This window comes from Plectropomus leopardus, chromosome 9 (genome assembly GCF_008729295.1).
Source record: "Plectropomus leopardus isolate mb chromosome 9, YSFRI_Pleo_2.0, whole genome shotgun sequence".
Lineage (NCBI taxonomy): Eukaryota > Metazoa > Chordata > Actinopteri > Perciformes > Serranidae > Plectropomus > Plectropomus leopardus.
The window spans coordinates 12,398,823-12,417,773 of NC_056471.1; the positions used below are offsets into that span (position 1 = coordinate 12,398,823).

General features: G+C 42.2%; 1 protein-coding gene across 2 annotated transcripts in view; it reads left to right on the forward strand.

The window, feature by feature from the left end:
* n4bp3 (NEDD4 binding protein 3) overlaps window positions 1-16,235 on the forward strand; it is a 31,050-nt gene extending 14,815 nt beyond the window's left edge. For both annotated transcript variants that reach the window (XM_042493981.1, XM_042493982.1), the window contains exons 2-10: window positions 9,256-9,527; window positions 9,664-9,835; window positions 11,040-11,249; window positions 11,541-11,662; window positions 11,819-12,014; window positions 12,407-12,499; window positions 12,590-12,841; window positions 13,025-13,283; window positions 13,774-16,235. In XM_042493981.1, the coding sequence (XP_042349915.1) occupies window positions 9,289-9,527; window positions 9,664-9,835; window positions 11,040-11,249; window positions 11,541-11,662; window positions 11,819-12,014; window positions 12,407-12,499; window positions 12,590-12,841; window positions 13,025-13,283; window positions 13,774-14,168 (1,938 nt within the window). In that variant the 5' untranslated portion in view covers window positions 9,256-9,288 and the 3' untranslated portion in view covers window positions 14,169-16,235. The remainder of the gene's footprint in view (window positions 1-9,255; window positions 9,528-9,663; window positions 9,836-11,039; window positions 11,250-11,540; window positions 11,663-11,818; window positions 12,015-12,406; window positions 12,500-12,589; window positions 12,842-13,024; window positions 13,284-13,773) is intronic.
* The last annotated feature ends 2,716 nt before the right edge of the window (window positions 16,236-18,951 follow it).

Sequence of the window (18,951 nt, forward strand, 5' to 3'; positions counted from 1 at the left end):
ACTCAGTACTTCACCACTTTATTTGCACACAATTAAAAACTGCATCAAATTCAAATGAATAAAATAAGAAATGTGTCAGGAGAGGTCAAGAAGCTAGAGGCTAATGCAAACAGAACTTAAAAAATAACAAACAATAATAAAAAGATCATGTGAATATCAGTTAAATGGTACTTAAAATAACCACATTAGTGTAACACACAAGGTGTGTCCCAATTCACGGTCTGCATCCTCCGGAGGACGTATCCTACGTGGTCTACGGAGGTGACTCCTTCGGAGGCACCTCCAGAGGCCGCATCAACAGTTATAAAATGGGACGGTCTAGCCTTCGGAGGATTTCCTGGTTGCATCACCAGAGTTCCCGCCCTTACCCCCACATCACAGTTGATTTCTGCTGTCAAGGCTTGCCAGACAGAGAGGAAGACAGAGAGAAAGACAGAGAGAAAGGGGGACAAAGTACTAAAACATACAAAAGAAAGAGAGAGAAAGATGGAGCCAGAACTGTTGCTTTTATTTTTTATTTTTATATTTTGCTGGAGGAGAAGGAGGAGGAGGAGAAGCGCCTCTTTTGGCGTCAGTAGCTGATTTAACTCCGGGCAGCAGAGCCTTGCTCAGCGGGCAGAGCACTCCTTTGCTGTGGGCAGCACAGCGGGACTACAACACCGAGCTGGCTCTACATTTCCATAGCAGAACAGTTGGGCTTTTATTCATAATCATGAGTTCTAAGCTTATACGATGGTATAGTATGGTATATAACAGGGATACTCAACTTGCTTTGTTTGAGGGCCTTTTGCAAAATGACTGAAGGTCAGGGGCAAGTCTCACTTTATTTTTTATTATGAATTAGAAAATGGTTGGGAGGCCACCCGACACCCTGTCGAGGGCCAGATTTGGCCCATGTATTGTACGTTGAGTATCACTGGTATACAAGCTGCTCCAGTGTTCCCTAAAATGTGTCAGCTCTCCCTTGTCAGTACTCAAGGAATAAAACGTCTGCTCTTAACTGTGTGTGCTCAATAGCACTCTGTATCCGCGGTCATGACCAAATATGACCTGTTGACCTCCATCAAGACTCAAGTGTTGCTCATCAATGGAGACAGTGTGAGACTGAACACTGGGCCTTCAGCTTTAGCACCATCACGTCTGACCGCCAGTGAGTTATGGCCCGTGTTTCACAGAGAGGTTGCTCGTCATCTTGAGTGTCATGAAATATGAAAGTTGACCTTTTTATACGCAAAGTTCTGTCTGCTCTCTCATTCAGAAAACAGAAGACAAGAATTGCCTCAAGGCCGTTAAGCTTGAGGCGTTTGACTAGATTCTGTGTGTAGCTTGTCATATTTCATAAGCGTGTGACACTGCATGACACACAAACGGCCCTCAGTTGCACAGAAGGAACATTTCACGACTCCTCTTTTTAGCATCTTGGCTCCCCTGAAAGGCCTCAGGATCTGTGGAGAGGAACAAGGTCTGTCTGCCTGATTGTCTCCCATCCATAATGAATAACCTGCTAACAATTAGAGGCTGCTGCCGAGCTCTCTTCTGCTGTTGTGCCCCACAGCCAGAGGCACTCTCACACTCACACATTACATGCTACCATGTAATAGTCAATCAGAGAGCAGAGCGTTACTTTGCTTCTCATGTGGGATGGTTCCTTCCTTCCTATTCAGCCTCCTTTTGTGTCAAAAAGTGACATTTTTGACATGTTGAAATGTCATTTCCACTAGTAAAAACAAAATCAATACCAGTCAAGCCTACAGATACAATTTTAAATGAGCTGGCCGGAAATAATGTCTATAATTAGCCTGTTTTGGCCGGTAAACATCCTTCTTAGCATGATGCGTCAAAGTTATGACACTGCATCAAACCACCACGGCATGCTGTAATGGCAGAGTAGGAGTTAAATATAACACAGCAGTTCTCTGTGGAATAGATTAAATAAGGCCAGTGGCTGATTTGGTAATCGCTCTATAGTGTTTTACACAACTAACAGCTGTGGCAACTAGCGAGCACAGCATTGATAGAGCTTATATAATGTAACAGTGTGAGCTGTGTGGGAGTTTTAGATGTAACCTGCAAAGTTACCCCACAAACGTAAACAAACTTTGTTCGTGGAGCAGGGGAGAGAGAGCGCCGAGGGAAGAGGGCACAGGATCTGGAGCTGCGAGCCTTGCGTGTGCTTTTTTTCCGGGGCTGTGTTGAGTGACCTGCGCGCACACAAGTGTGAGTGAGCGTCCGTGGGAGGGAGCATTTTGTGCATCAAAAGCTGACGAGCCCGAGCTTGTGTTCTGTGAAGCATCTTTGGAATTTGGTTTCCCTGTCCTTCTCTCCTGTGTCTCAGTCCCAGTGCTGACCTTTGTGTCTCTGAGGGTTTGAAATATCCCCTCTTCACGCTCAAGCATTTCATTGAAAGCTTTGTCTTCCCTGCAGGACACCTGATTACAATAATTGAGGAGAGAGCGTCCTTGAAACCTCCCACTTGAAGGCTGTGTGTTTTGTTTTCTTTGTGATTGTAGTTAGGTGGCAGTTGTATGGTTTTCTAGATGAGTTAGGATATGAGCCTGAGAAAACTAGAGCCAAAACCTTTCACTGTAAAGCCTCACTGAGAGCCTTTAGAGACTCACACCCTCTCAGGAACATGTTCACGCATCTCCTCTTTAGTGTGCAATGCTCTATATCTCTATAAGTGACAGTGTTGACAAAACAAAATTAATTTAATTTTAATTAAATTTTATAGTCCTTTCTGTTTGAGAACTGCAGTATTTACTTACTTCCCAGTGTTTCCCACAGAAAGAGTCTATGTGTTGCAATAGTGTGTCCCTTTTTTTATCATTCTGTGTCCCCTCTCTAAATGTAGGGGTTTTTGCATGTCTGTGGACACAGTACAGGCAGAGCTCTTCTTGAGTTCTTTTTTTTCCTCAGCAGAAAATTGATTCGTCGTTCCGTTGATAGCTGATCAGATCAGATTGATGGATGAGATGAGCAGCTGCTAGACCCAGCAGATTGAATGGTTGTAGCAGATGCACTTGATGTTCTGCTACTCCATCCGTGCCCTGAGTACGCTCTGCACTCCAAGAGTGTGGTGCAATGAATAACCAAACTGCATATATATTTCAACAACACTCCACTCACTGCACGTTCTGATTGTGACATTCTGCCATAAATAAATTAATGTGTCAGAAAGCCTGCTTCCACTGTTTCAGGAACACTGTGCACTCCCACAAGGTAATTATACTGACTCTCAGCTATGTTTAGCAGGCTGATAAGGTTTGCTAGCCAGATCTAGTCAGTAATCTGTTTCATTCATGTACTAATTTTACTTTAGAGTTTCAGTTTGCAGCAATTAACCTTTTTGAACGAGGCAACCAGCAACATGCACAGCAGCAGATGCAGGGAAAGGCTCATCAATTACCTGCGCAGCACTTTGATACACTGATGTTCAACATTTTTGATCAAAGTTAGCAGCTTTTGAAAGAGCTTGTCACTGCTTTGAAAGAAGCATAAATCAAGAACAGAGCACTTTTCAATTAGACCGTAGCTGTTCAAGGCTGGTGGAAAGCACTGCTTTGATCCGTGTGTGTGTGTGTGTGTGTTTGTGTATGTGATTTAAGGATGTGTGTTGCATTTCAGGGCCCCATGGTTCATCAGGGCTGGGCTGTAAATCTTGCTGTGTCTCCTGGTTTACTCGAGGCCCATAAACTACAAGGCAATTATGGAAAACAACTGGATGCAAGATTTCCTCAGTCCTGCAAGATTTGTGGTTACTGCCTAAAAGGATTTTTAGCCTCCAATCTACCCAAGAGGAATTGGGTCGCCTTCCCTCACCTCAGCCCCTGCTTCCCGTCAAGCATCGATTGGCCTCTCATGTCTTTGGCAGATACAAGACACAAACAGAGTAAAATACCAGGCCTAAAAATACTGTGTCAGCCCTTGGCCAGTGGCCATTAGGTTTGGCACACTCATGATTAATTCATATGGTGTCAGGCACATACACACTCAGCATGACCGGCACTGACTCATATCCATCATGTCTCACTTTGACCCATGACACAGACTTCCTGCTTTGACGGCACCAGAGGAATACCGGGTTGTCACATTGTATTTGATTATATCCATCATCATTGATAATCAGGTCTCTTTTCTCAGCCGGTATTATATTGGCTGATTAGGAGCCGGATGCTTTAGTGGAAAGTTTTACATCAAGAGAAATTGTACCTCATGAATATAAACATGAGCTGCTTTGGCTGCTTTGATCTCGGACTGGCTGAGAGCCCTGAGTGGAGTGGGCTGGAGCTGCCGTTGCACAGCTCTCTCTGCCTATTTTAACCATTTGCATAATTGTTATAACTGTCGAGGCCAGCAGTGCAAAGTACTTGATAAATGTGGATTGTATTAGAAGCAAGAGGAGATCCCAGAGTGTAACTGCGGGTTTCGGTGCTCAGGCATGGTATATTTCTGTGTGACAGCAAGAGAGAGAGATTGCTTTAAGGTAGTGTGTGTGTGTCGTTAGTGTGTGCTGACTGAGAACGGATGGTCAGGCGGCAGGATGTCCTAGTCATTAATTTGGACGAGCCAAGGTTTGATTCCTGAAGCAACCATGCCCTTGCAAAAACATTGTAGAGTAACTACCATACTGGAAGCAATTTTGGAACCCTTCGGCTATTGGTCTGAAGATGATGTAGCCTCTGAGGTAATGGCCAGTAATTCAGGAAATTTGGTGTAACCAGCAGATATCCTGGACAAGACTTCTGCTTCCTTGTGCTGCTCATTGGTGACAGTTTAATTTGCAACTTGATACCGGCCCAGACAATATTTTTGCTAATCTAAATAAACAGATACCTGCATATGAATGCAGATAAGTTAGAAAATAATCCAAACTACATTAGTGTCAGACAACAGCTGATGGGTTCTGAGACTGAATTTCTGCCAATGTACATCATGTACACTACCATTCAAAAGTTTTTGGTCACCCGGACAATTTTGTGTTTTCCATGAAAAGTCACTTTTATTTACCACCATGAGTTGTAAAATGAATAGAAAATATAGTCAAGACATTGACAAGGTTAGAAATAATGATTTGTATTTGAAATAATAATTTTTTCCTTTAAACTTTGCTTTCGTCAAATAATCCTCCATTTGCAGCAATTACAGCATTGCAGACCTTTGGCATTCTAGCTGTTAATTTGTTGAGGTAATCTGGAGAAATTTCACCCCACGCTTCTAGAAGCGCCTCCCACAAGTTGGATTGGCTGGATGGGCACTTCTTGCGTACCATACAGTCAAGCTGCTCCCACAACAGCTCAATGGGGTTTAGATCAGGTGACTGCGCTGGCCTCTCCATTACAGATAGAATAGCAGCTGCCTGTTTCTTCTCTAAATAGTTCTTGCACAATTTGGAGGTGTGCTTTGGGTCATTGTCCTGTTGTAGGATGAAATTGGCTCCAATCAAGCACTGTCCATAGGGTATGGCATGGCGTTGCAAAATGGAGTGATAGCCTTCCTTATTCAAAATCCCTTTTACCCTGAACAAATCTCCCACCTTACCAGCACCAAAGTAACCCCAGACCATCACGTTACCCCCACCATGCTTGACAGATGGCGGCAGGCACTCTTCCAGCATCTTTTCAGTTGTTCTGCGTCTCACAAATGTTCTTCTGTGTGATCCAAACACCTCAAACTTCGATTCGTCCGTCCACAACATTTTTTTCCAATCTTCCTTTGTCCAATGTCTGTGTTCTTTTGCCCATATTAATCTTTTTCTTTTATTGGCCAGTCTCAGATATGGCTTTTTCTTTGCCATTCTGCCCTGAAGGCCAGCATCCCGGAGTCGCCTCTTCACTGTAGATGTTGACACTGGCGTTTTGCGGGTACTATTTAATGAAGCTGCCAGTTGAGGACCTGTGAGGCGTCTATTTCTCAAACTAGAGACTCTAATGTACTTATCTTCTTGCTCAGTTGTGCAGCGGGGCCTCCCACTTCTCTTTCTACTCTGGTTAGAGCCTGTTTGTGATGTTCTCTGAAGGGAGTAGTACACACCGTTGTAGGAAATCTTCAGTTTCTTGGCAATTTCTCGCATGGAATAGCCTTCATTTCTAAGAACAAGAATAGACTGTCGAGTTTCACATGAAAGTTCTCTTTTTCTGGCCATTTTGAGCGTTTAATCGACCCCACAAATGTGATGCTCCAGATACTCAACCTGCTCAAAGGAAGGTCAGTTTTATAGCTTCTCTAACCAGCTAAACTGTTTCCAGCTGTGCTAAGATGATTGCAGAAGGGTTTTCTAATCATCCATTAGCCTTCTGACGCAATGAGCAAACACATTGTACCATTAGAACACTGGAATGATAGTTGCTGGAAATGGGCCTCGATACACCCATGTAGATATTGCACCAAAAACCAGACATTTGCAGCTAGAATAGTCATTTACCACATTAGCAATGTATAGAGTGTATTTCTGATTAGCTTAAAGTTATCTTCATTGAAAAAAACAGTGCTTTTCTTTCAAAAATAAGGAAATTTCTAAGTGACCCCAAACTTTTGAACGGTAGTGTACATGTCACACATTTAATTTAAAACAAGTTTTAAAAGCTTGATTTCCTAACTTCCAGGCACTTGCAGCAACCTGAATCTTGTTTCAGAAATTTCAGAAAATCAATCTATCCCAGTGGCCATTTTTTGCTCTTGCTTTATAATTATGGGGGAGCCAGCAGGAACAGACTTGAAGCTCACCTTTAAGGACGTTTAAGGACATTTAAACCTGAGGCCTAAGAGTCAGCTGTCAAACAGGACCTTTTCTAATGAAGGAAAAACCCAGCATTTTATAATGGTGAGCCTCCAGGTTGGATCTTGTGACAGCATACCTTTACACTAGAGTGCTTTTTGGCAGCCATGTCTCAAATAACAGAGGAAAACGATTTATCACAGAGCAGTGGCATATCCTTGACAAGGACATGTTCTTTGTGATGGATTACCAATCTGAAGCAATTTATAAGCCTCTCTCTGGGTTATTTTAATAAAATAAAAAATAATCAAAACCAAGAGCTACAAGTTATGAAATAAATCTTAAAAATTGTGGAGTGGTTTAAAACAGGGTTGGCAGTTATGTTATATTGAGATTGGATGTTTATGGGGTAAAACTAGCAAAATGTGTGGTATGGCCCTTTAAACTCTACCTGTGTACCCTTGTGGCTGAGCACAAAAGGAGACTTTGCCTCCCTCTGGTCCTGTTTATAGCCAGAGAGACTGCGGCGTGTTTGTGTGTTTTATGGTCTCAAGAATGTTTTATGGTTACTGGGAGGTGTTTATGCACAGGGAAAGAGGGTCAAAAGGGTGAAATCAATAGTGAGCCTTAATGAGGTTGTCTGAAAAGAAGGAAGGGAGGGGATATGTGGGTGATTTGACAGACGATATTGAGAGAAGATTTGCTGCGCAGAGCTGAAGAGGCTCAAACTCAAATCGACAAAACAATAGTGCCTCTTAGGTAGGTGTTGGGGTAACTTGGCAACTGGTTTAGTTTAGTCAGAGTCAAGAGAAAATGTTTTTCATTGTGCTGTTTCTTTTCTGCCTGCAGTGACTGACAGGAAACTTAATCTCATGCAGACAGCCATCATATCTGTGGGAAATGTGTTCAGGCCATGCCAGACTTCTGAAGGCTCGCTGTGTGATTGGTGCATTTGGATACACATGCTTTTGATGACAGAAATTTGCAAACAAAATAAGCTGGCACTCGATTAATTTGACCATAATGTGTATTGTTACCAAAGCATTTCTGTCTGATTTTCTATCTGATCCATCGTTGGATCAGAGTTATGTAGCAGGTTTGTGATGTGACATATGCCACCATAAAAAATAGCAAAACCCTCACTCATGTGATACTGTTGTTTTTGACTTGCCTGTTGAGGAGAGGATAACATGAGCTTCTAAGAGGCAGGGCTGATGCTGTAACAGCTACATTATGAAATAGACATTTTCAAATTGGTTTGGGATTTGTCCTCTTTGTAAGTTTTACATTCATTGTTCTCCTATAATAGGGTTTTCGTGCAGGTCAGTTTGTGTGTGGGAAGGCTGCGTTGTTGTAGCTGTGCTCTGAGACAGCTGTCTGTACAGAGAAACACAGCTGATGAAACGTCTGTCAACTCATGCTCGTCCTCCAGAGATGAGCCTCCACTCAGGGTAGTAAAGGGGCAGGAGGTGGAGTTTATTTCAGTTACAGAGTAAAGACACACACACTTCATTTTACTTAAGCAGCACGGCTTTATTGATGCCAATTTTGGTCGGTCCACCACTTTGGTCAGACTGATATCTAAGCAATTTTTGGATGGACTGCCATGACATTTTGCGCACACATTCATGGTCCGCAGAGGTTGTGTACAAGTGTACAAGACCTCCTCTGAATTTTCATGTAGCACCACCATGAGTTTGACATTTTATGCTATTGGTGACATATCTTGACAACCATTGAATGGATTGGTTCAGATATTCATGGTGCCCAGATGATGAATCCAGAGTGATTTTGGCTTACATTCTGTGTTTAGTCCCTATTAGCAAATGCTGCCATGTAAATGTGTGCTAAAATCAACACTGTAGCCATGGTAAACATTATATCTGCTAAATGCATGGACTTAATAAAAAAAAGTGAATGTGGCCTCCTGGTCTGAAAAGAGAAGCCATTGAAGAGCCACTGTCACGGCTGTTGACTCTCAGTCGTTGTTGTAGTTTATTTGGTTTAAAGCCTTTGAACTGCAGCAAATAGGCAATTAGTCAATCAGCTGATCCACTGAAACTTACTCACCTACGATTTTGATAATTCATCATTTCAAGTCATTTTTTAAAGAAAGACTGCCAAAAGTCTCTGGTTCCAGCCTCTCTGATGTGTATATTTTCTAGTTTCTGTAGTCTTCTGTGAAAGTAACTGAAGGTCTTTGGGTTTTAACTGCTTGTCGGACAAAACAAAACATTTGCAGATGTCACCTTAAGTGCTGAGATTTTTTTTATCTGACATTTTAGAGACAATGACTAATCAATTAATTGAGAAAACAACTGATAATGACCATAAATATCAGTTTCAGCCCTAATAAGCACAGAACCAACAGGTACCTTCCCTTAAAAATGGTAATGTGCTTAAAACACAGCTTACCAAGATGCAGTGAAAATCTGAACAGAAATCCTGTGATGGTTTGTTGCTATCACAATCATGGTCAGCTCATTATTTACTATAAACAGGTCTAACTTCTTCACCTTCCTTTTTCTCTTTTTTTACAGAGCACCTCACCTCCCCACAGAGCCCTGTAACCAATGGCAACCTCAGTTCAGACTCTTCCTCTGACCCGTGGCCCCAACAAAAACTTCCGTAACCCGTTGCCCCTCTCGGCCCGTTGCGGCATGGGAAGTGTAGGCAGTCTGGTGGAGAGGCCAGATGTGTCCCCGACTAAAGGCAGCCGCGCAGTGCCCCAGGTGAGACCCAAACAGACCAATGGCCTCCTGAAGAAAGGCTTTACCCAAAGAGAATTACTCAACTACCTCAACATAACCAGGTGAGTGCAGCCATAAAGACACACATGCTTTCAGTAAACATTTCACATGCTGCAAATTTGAAGGCAAAGTAGTTTGCAAGGTACTATTAAACCTGACAGGACTCGATCCTAGTTGACCCACTGTGCCTCCAAACAGAAAAGAGCCTAAAGCAAGCGCGAGCAGTGACGGTAAGAAGGACGTTATCCCTTGCCTCAGCCCTACCAGTGGTCGTGAGGAGGACAACTTATACGCCAAAGTCTACCATAAAGACGGCACCGAAGTAGATTTGACAAAGAACTCACTTCCAAGTGGGGGCAAGTATGAAAAGGTAAATATTGTTTAAAACCCCGAAAAAAGTTTCATTTTATAAGGCCTTTTTTATTTTTGGAACTGCACTTACTTCTTTTTCCCGTGTCTTTTTTTGTATTCTCTGGTATCCATGCTGTACTCTTTTCTTTTCCTTGCTGTATGAGAAATGCCATCTTAGTGGCGACTTAAAGTTTTGTAAAATCGGCAGGTAAAAGGCTCGGCACCATACATTTCACAAATGTAACCGCTCATTTCAGTGTTCTTTAGTCAGAGCCACAGATATATTCCGAGCCTGCTAGCGTGAAACCTCTCCCTGGACTGCTGCTTCGCCTTAGTAATGCGACCGTTACGTTTTTGAGGAACCTGAGTGTTAACGCTGTTAACATTGACATCACTGCCATTTGCATTAGTCCTTTTGGGTTCCGCCAGGTACCTTTATGCTTGCGTGCCCTTAACTTCAGATAATTTAATCCTGTCTGTCACTAGATATTCTGAAACAGTACAGGGGGCTTGCACCTTTGTGGAGAGATGAAGAGAGAGCGCAACATGTGTGTTGTCTAGTCCATCCGCATTCTGCACTAGTGCAAATGACATTAGCTGAAATTTATTTGACCTCTCTACAAATGTGCGCAGAAATTGCCTGAATTGTAATTGCTATATTTGCGAGAGTCAACAAAATTATGCACAATACTCTCAATCCTGCACTGAAATTCAGGCCCTGAAAAAAACAGAATTTTGGAAGCATCATGTGAATTACATTTTTAAACTCTAGTACTGTAGGAGTAAACTTTAAGTTAAACGTATTCAGGCACAGATGCAGCTGAATGACTTCCCATTGTGTTCTTTTTTTAAATGATATACAGCCAGTAACTGGCTGCTAGGGCTGTGCTAAATTGATCAGTATCACATTTATACATCTCTGGTAGCGTGGTGCAACACCCCCATAGCCTGTTACCAGCATAAATCAGCCTCTGGTTCGCCAGCATGGATTGAGAATCTGCCACTTGCTGTGCTGCTGAATTTATTGCAGCAATCAAATCTCACCTTTTTTCTGCTTGAATTGATCAACTCTAACAACACAGAGGGTGGGACAGCTTTGATTTAACAGCCACAGCCATATTTGCTGTGAACAAACATTTGCTGTCTCTCCCCTGTAGTTAAAGTTTCTACTATAAATGTTGCATCCTCTGAAAGTGCCCCCGAACTTTGTTCTTTTTCTCCAGGCTCGTTTAAGGTCTGCCTTTAAGCCTGTCACCCCCAAAAATTTCAGCTCAATGCAAAACCTCTATCCGTCATCCAAATCGGAGGATGTGGACCACGGCCTTTCCAATGGGCTGCACAGAGCCTATGCCCATGTCCCTAAGGCTGTCTCCACCTCGTCCTCATCTTCGTCACCCTCCCGTCATGACAGACCCACATCAAGTGGAAACAAGGTAACACATGATCGTAACTTTAAGTCTTGATCCAGGTCTCATGAACCGATGTCCAGTTACTGCCTCTAGTCCATTTATTTGATTGTCTCAAACTTTTTAATGGACTTTAGTGCAATTGAAAGTTGAGCTCTGGGCCAGCGAACAAGTGAATTAGGTCTTAATTACAGAAGCAAAACTACCAACTTCTCTTGATTTGTCATTTTATTGAGCCATTATTTGGAATTAAAATTAAAAAAAATTCAGCCTATTACTGTTACACTGATGAATAACTGCATAATTATAACTGTGTAGGCGCTTTCCTCGGTGCGTGGGATGAGCCAGGAGGATGATAACCTGTCAGACTCGGGCCATAACTCCATGAGCAGCCTGCCGCCATACCGGCCTCCGTTCCGCCCACACCTGTCTCACATCAGGTCTGCTGCATTATTGTCTTAGCTCTACTTTATATTCAAAAGAAGTGTTGCTATAATTGATTTTTTCATACTTAATGACTGTGTGGGTGGTGATAATGGAAGAGATTTTAATGGCCTTTGGGGTTTATCTCTCTCTTTTTTTTTTTTTTCTTTTAGTGCATCAATGGGCCACATCAACACCATTGGCTCCCTGGACCGCACCCCTCTGAGCCCAAAGGCTATAGGGTCAGGGGGCGTGGCCATGGGGGAGATGGCTTGTCGGAGCATGGCAACCCTGAGCCGTCTGACTCCATATGGAGGGGAGGCTCCACCTCCTTATGAATGGACACTGTCCCTGTCTGTTGAGGAAGTGGTGAGTAACGTGCAGATATATGGATGGAGGATGAACGGGTCAGAGTGATTAACAGACTCACTAACACAGGATGAGGTTCAGATTACTTTATTTGTACCCATAGATAGATTTGGTTTTCAGCAACATACAGGATGAAACATGACAAAAAGATATAAGACAAAAGCTAAAACAATTAAAGTGCCCTAGTGCTAATCAAAATGTTAAATATGTAATAAATACCAATGAAACACTTAACTACAAAACCAAACCCTGAAATAATAATCTCAAAACGATCAATAAATAAATCATAAATACAGGTTCCTATATGATCATGTGCAGCTTGTTCACCAGTGTGATGTCAGCTTGAACTGTTTTTATAGCACTTGGTTTTACACCTTGGGACTCTTTTCCAGGTCCGGGATCTGGAGGAGCGTCTGGTGGAGAAAGAACACGAGCTGAAACAGATGAAGAGAAACCTGGATGAAAGCGAGGGCGCCATCGCTCAGGTGAATCCCATTGTCTTTTCTTCCCATAAATCTATACATCCGTCTGCCTCTCTTTTGAAGTTTGACGTCCATCTGCTTTCCTGTATGCAGGTGTTTGAAGGAAAACAGCGTCTGTGGGAGAAGGAGGTTGAAGAGCTGAAACGCCTGTATGCCACTAAGCTGCGTCAGGTTTCCCAGCATGCCCAGCGGTCCCAGCGCAGCCTGCAGTTGCAGCTGTTCAAGGTGCAGCAGGAGAAGAACAAACTGCAAGAGGAGCTTGATAACCTGAATAAGGAAAGGAGCCAGGAGGGCGAAGTCATGACAAAGCGGACTAGTCCGACCCTGGAGGAGACGCAGTGGGAGGTATGACCTTGGAATAACACTTGACGGCCGGAGAAGCACTTAAAAAGCAGTAATTACAGGGAACAGTAGAGATAACTGAATTCCTTCCTTGTTTGTCCTATTAAAATGATCACAAAGCGGTACGCAGAGTCAGTAAACTTCATATCTCTCCTGCCCCAATTTTCCATTTACTGTGTCTCTCAGGTTTGCCAGAAGTCAGGAGAGATCTCCTTGTTGAAGCAGCAGCTGAGGGACTCCCAGGCGGAGGTGACCCAGAAGCTGAGTGAGATCTTCCAGCTGAAGACACAGCTCAGGGAGACACGCACAGATCTGCGCAACAGGGAGAGCCAGATAGACGCACTGAAGCTCGTCCTGCAGGGGACACAGCGTCGCAGATGTCCCTCTCAGACTGCTAACGAAGACGGAAAAGGAGGTGAAGAGAGTGCTTCAGCTGGGGCAACAGGTAGCTTCATGTGTACTTCTGTTACATGTGTGTACATGTCATCACTGGCATCGTTTAACTCCTTGCTTTGATGGTTAAAAGGAATATATTCATGCCGAGGCGCCACAAGCACAGATAAAAGTTCATTTGTTGGTACAACATTTTACCAAGTCTCAAAGACTTTCCATAAACCTGCACATGCCAAGCTGACATGCATGGAAAGTTTGGGGGAAAAGTAAAAGCAAGATAATTATATGTCACAGATGTGTGTTTAATATCACAGCAAGTAAGGCATCCAAACTGGGTTTTCTTATCAATGCAGCTGGGTCTGCTTGTCTGGGTTATTTTGAGTGATGATGTTTACATCCCCGGACCCAAAATCAGGTTATTTGACTAACCAGGTCAAGAGCAAAGTTTTCTGCACATTTAAAAGCAGCCAATGTCTTTCATTATATTTCCCCTACGGCTCTGCTGGACTGTAGTTGAAGCCATGTGAACCTTTTGCTTGCAGGAGGGTGCGGGGGCCCTACAGAGGAGCGTCTACGAGCAGAGCTCCTGCTGGAGCGACGCCAGTGCGAGGCCCAGGCCATGGCTTTTGAGGAGGAGAGGCAGACGTGGCAGACAGAAAAGGACAAGGTCATCCGCTACCAGAAGGAGCTGCAGGCCAGCTACTTAGAGATGTACCACCGCAATGAAGCGCTGGAGAGGGAACTGTACCAGCTGAGGCTAGGCAGAGAGCGAGGAGGAGGGGAAGGAGGGGGAGGAGGAGGAGGAGGAGGGAGCAGAAATGGGACATTGGAAAGAGAAGTGCCAGAGCTGAGGAGTGAGAGAACGGCTGAAAAACAAGAGGAGAGACCTTCCTCTGGTTTGCCGTGGATAGAGAGGATTGAATCATCTGAAATTTAAATGTGATGGACGTACTGCTATTTGCAATGCAAACTGTTTTCTCCCTGAAGTATTGCTTCTATGGAGGCCCACGGCCGGCAGGAAAATAGAAAACAAAAATAGACAAAATAAGTCCAAATTCTGGGATAAGTAAAAAAAAAAAAAATCCTGAGACATCATTTTATGAGCCAAGTTTTGACCTGTCAACATGAGGAGTTATTACCAAATTATTAATCATGAATAAATAATTTAATTTACTTAATCAAAATGCTTCATTTAACAAATTTCTGAAACAAAATTATGTGATCATAAAAATATTCATCTAAAATGTAAAAATGATCAGATAGTAAGTCAAAATGTGGACTTTCTAAAGGTTTGTTTCAAGGTATTGGACGCCCTACAGCACAAAGCTTGTTCTTTCCCAGTGTAGTGGCTACTCCTTTCCAGTTATTTAAGGGTATTTGACTTTCCCTGTGGTCACTCAATGAAGAGTCTAAGTGTTGACTGAGCACCGCAACAACTTTCAGAGCCTTCAAAGTGGACGCAAAAGACGTGACATCATTTTTTGCGCGTGAATTGTTCCACGGAAACGACAGCAAGCATAGCTCGTGTCAGAATTATGAGACATTAAGTCAAAACTGAGATTGTACCATTTTAAATTTTCATTAACTTATAACTTTGACTTTGATGAGTATTTTTACTTTTTGTCATGCAAAACTTTTAATCAATTTCTATTTCCTGACTTCTCATGGGCTTCCATAGCTCCCTGTCCATTTGCCATTCTCTGCCCATAAACCCTTGTTAATTGTTTGATGCCCTGATCCTGCAAAGACTGGACCCATAATCTCTTACAGAACACACTAATACTGAGGGTTGCTGCACAGAAACACTGTCTATGCCTCATCTGTACTCTGGCAAAAGAGTTGTGTTAACTCTTGTGTTGTCAGGTAGAGTCATTGAGGGGAGATGCACTCCCTCCTGTTGGGTGCAGCAAGGACTACAAACTATTATGGCATCCACTATAAGACTACAAGACCCACAATGAGCCAGAAGGCAGTTAGCCAGGGCACTGATTGCTACCCAGCTGAAACAAATCAGCTGATTGTCCTGGTGAGAGAGCATAAAGGAGGGGGAGTCAGTAACAGAGTTTTTAATTATGTTACCCAGAAGATTGTGAACTGGAGTTTTGATTCACACACCTGTTTTGTTTAGTTTAACTCCTGCCTCAAAGCAATAAGTTGACTTTTAAAGAAGACTGAGTTTAAGTTGGAAAGCAACATTAGTCTTGCATTTCCTGCACCCACACCCCCAAAACTCCAGGAGAAAACTCCTGACCTCTCAAGACATCACACTCTGTAAAAATGCAGCCAAACACCTAGACTTTCCTGCGTAAGGCTTCTGTCCATTTATAAACCTGTAAATGAGCAAATTCATATCCCGACTGCTTCTATTTTTGTGTTCATTAGACAGTTACTTTCTAGTTTGGACTGCTGTATAGTCTTGACAATATCCAAAGGATTCAAAGGGATTTAGTGTGGCCCAGTAACATCTCAGCACCTGATCAGTCTGTCCAAAAGGGTTCTGTGGATTCAGGGTTCACCTGGGTTCTGTGAGGGAAGCTGCATCTCTGGGTTAAGTGTCGGGGATTAAAGCGATCTGGTGCCAAGGCACTCATACTATGCCATCAAGAAAACTGTGTACCATACTTAAGAAAAAGTTGGACTTTATCTCATTCAGTTTCTAGCTCCAGTCAGGTGAGATCTATATATTTTGTACATAATGTAATTTTGATATTCCTTTTGTCATTGTGTTTCAAGCACACTGTTGTCTTAAATGGGCACATCTTTTGATTTCAATGAACACGACTGCCCTGCTTAATGGTGCAATTTGTTGCACATGCCCGGCCAATAACATTACAACATGCATGACATAGATGAAGTTGTTCTCTTGTATTGTTTATTATTATAAATATATGAACATTCAAAAGCCAGCTCTCAACCAACCTTTCAACATACTGTGACCCTTGTCTATTTACTGGAATTAAACCTGTACAGTATAAATATGTTTGGATTCATAATAAACATTTATGAAGTGGTGAAAAAGCAGTGTAGTTGGTGTTTTTTGTGTAAATTAAGGCTGCTAACTGCTTTATAATAGGCTTTTCAGGCAACCATTGTCTGTTTTAAACGCACCAGAGATCACTTGTCAAAATGTTAGCGGCATAACCAATGGCATTCACCCGAGGGCTCAGACGGCCTGCTCAGAAGGGGCTTAAAATCTCCACAGACTCTGCCAATAAAACCCAAGGACAGGAGCTTTATGACAGAATGAACAACAGAGCGGTGGAGGCTTTTGGGACTAATGTGGCTTTTAGAGGTTGAGCCTTGAATCCTTATCTCAGCCTCTCCCTAAGGCCCTCCCTGCTCTACCCCAGCCAGTCCTCACATACCATCTCCTGCAGCACAGACAGCGGGGAGGTGGAAGGTCAGCTGAGCTGGAAACACGGGAGGATCCCTGTTTGCATAAGAAAGTGAGCACTTCTATGGAAACCATCAAATGTGCAAACTTGAAAGAAGTGCCAAGCATATCTTGGCATCGATAAAAAACTTAGCACTTAAATCCAATGTCTATGGTTTTGCAGGAGAGCATATCTATGAGATAGTGTGAAAAGTGAGAGGTAGCACATACAGGTCCATAACAGATTTATTTTTTTACAGGGTCATAATCTGAATAGCTATGAGCTGTGGCTGACTCACAAGGCCCTTACCTTGGCATTTAAAACATTATATAAACTGGGGCTTAATATAACTGCACAGCTCAGGAGTGGTTTGCTGAAGTGGGATGAGACAGGATTCTTACCTCACGTTATCACTCTGTGGGAGGGTTGCAGCACTGAATGCCATCAGTGCCCTTCTTTATCTGAGAAATTCACTTGATTATTTAAAAAATCGTAATTTAGGTCGAAAAAATGGTTCCTTGTAGTGAAACTCATTCAAATAAAAACCTCTAGCATGGGATCTCATGCATTTCAAGGCTATTTCGTCAGTGTGCAAAATACAGCAACAGCACCACCAAGTGGTGCTCTAAGGAGGGCCGAGCAGCTATAAAACCATGACAGTACAATGATCAGGAAGTTAATTAGGGCTCCCACAGTCAGTGAAAACCAGGAAAAGTCTGGTATTCCACAATTTTGTTTTCCATGCCTGGATAAGTCATGCAATTAGTAAAATTCTTGAAGTTTTTGAAAAGTCATTGGATTTTATTGCTTTTAATAAAGTTGTTGCAGTAATCTGTCAGTGGATAGCCTCCCACATTATGTTGCATAACAGCTAATTTATTCTCTGGAGCTGTTGATGTAATGTAGCTCTAATACTTGTGACCTTTTGTTTACCATCATGTGCATTTCCTCTGTCCGCCTTCTGTCTCTCCCTTTATGTTCACCAGCCTGCCAGAAGTCTTGAATAATGCCAAGCATGTGAGGCAAATAAAAATCCCAGTTTCAGTACCTATTCCCAGTGGTGGAGGGTAACTAAGTATTTATCTGGTAGCTTTAGTCACTAGTTACTTCACAAGTTAACATTTTTGTATAATCATCATTTGATGAGTTTATAAATATGTTTTATAAATTAAACTATCCAGCAGATTCAAATTCAGATACAAGTGCATCTGAAACTACTGGTTGACATATATTTTTGATGTATTTTTGATATTTTTAATAATTTGATTTTTTTTGGGTGTCCTTTATATATATATATATATGTATATATAATTTAATTTTTTTTTAGATTTTTTTTCAACATTGAGTTATTTTACTTTTAATACTTTAAGTACATGGAACTGATTATTCTTACTTTTTAATTTTAAAATTGTACCACGTTTTTGATATGGACAATTGACATAGGAAGTCTAAGGTATTCAGATGCCACTCAAAGCACCAATGTGTATTTTCTTTTTGGTGTAAGTGGTATGAAAGCAGAACGTGGTAGTTTAAAGGTACAAATCATTGTTTTTTTTTAACTTCAAGCAAATTAACCAACGGGCCGACAGAACTATGGAGCTCCATCTCTGCAGGCCGCCTATAATAACAAAATCAACATTTACAGTATACTATACAGGTCTGTTCTTGTAATATGTTGTAAATGGTCAAGAAAATGTAATCATGGGTTCCTGAAAAGTCATGGAAAAGTTTTGAAATTTTGCCCATGAGAGTGTGTGAGAACCCTGATAAACCTGTTAGGTGCAGGCTGCCACCAAATGCCATTGCACATCTCCAAAAACTGCCTTGGAGTATAAATTTTTATTTTAATTTTCAGATGCAAGTATATGAAACATGTTAGAGGATAAATATTTACAATAAAAGTTGCATAACACACAAAAGCAGGAAATGCAAACATTCAACAAAATTAATACGACAGAAGTACGGAGCGCTTTAGCAGTCTATCAGAAGGAACACCCAAAGAAGCAATGAATGATTGTCAACCAAAGAAAGAAAAAACACAGGAAATTCAGTGAAAGTCCACGTAAAACATGTGCTTTAACCCATTTCCAAATGAAACCAAGGTAAAAATCTTAAAATTGAGTGTGATGTTGCATTGTCAGTGTGAGCTATGCTGGTGCGGTGCTTGCTGAACAAATTAGCCTCACGAGAGTGTGAGGTGACATCACCATTTTCAAAAGGACACCGGGGAACTTGCACTTTTGGTCATCATTTGTATTATACACCCAAATGCCTTGGACCTCATGAAATGCTTTTCCCCCAGTGTATGCTCACACATCACCCTCTGAATAATATATACAAACTCCA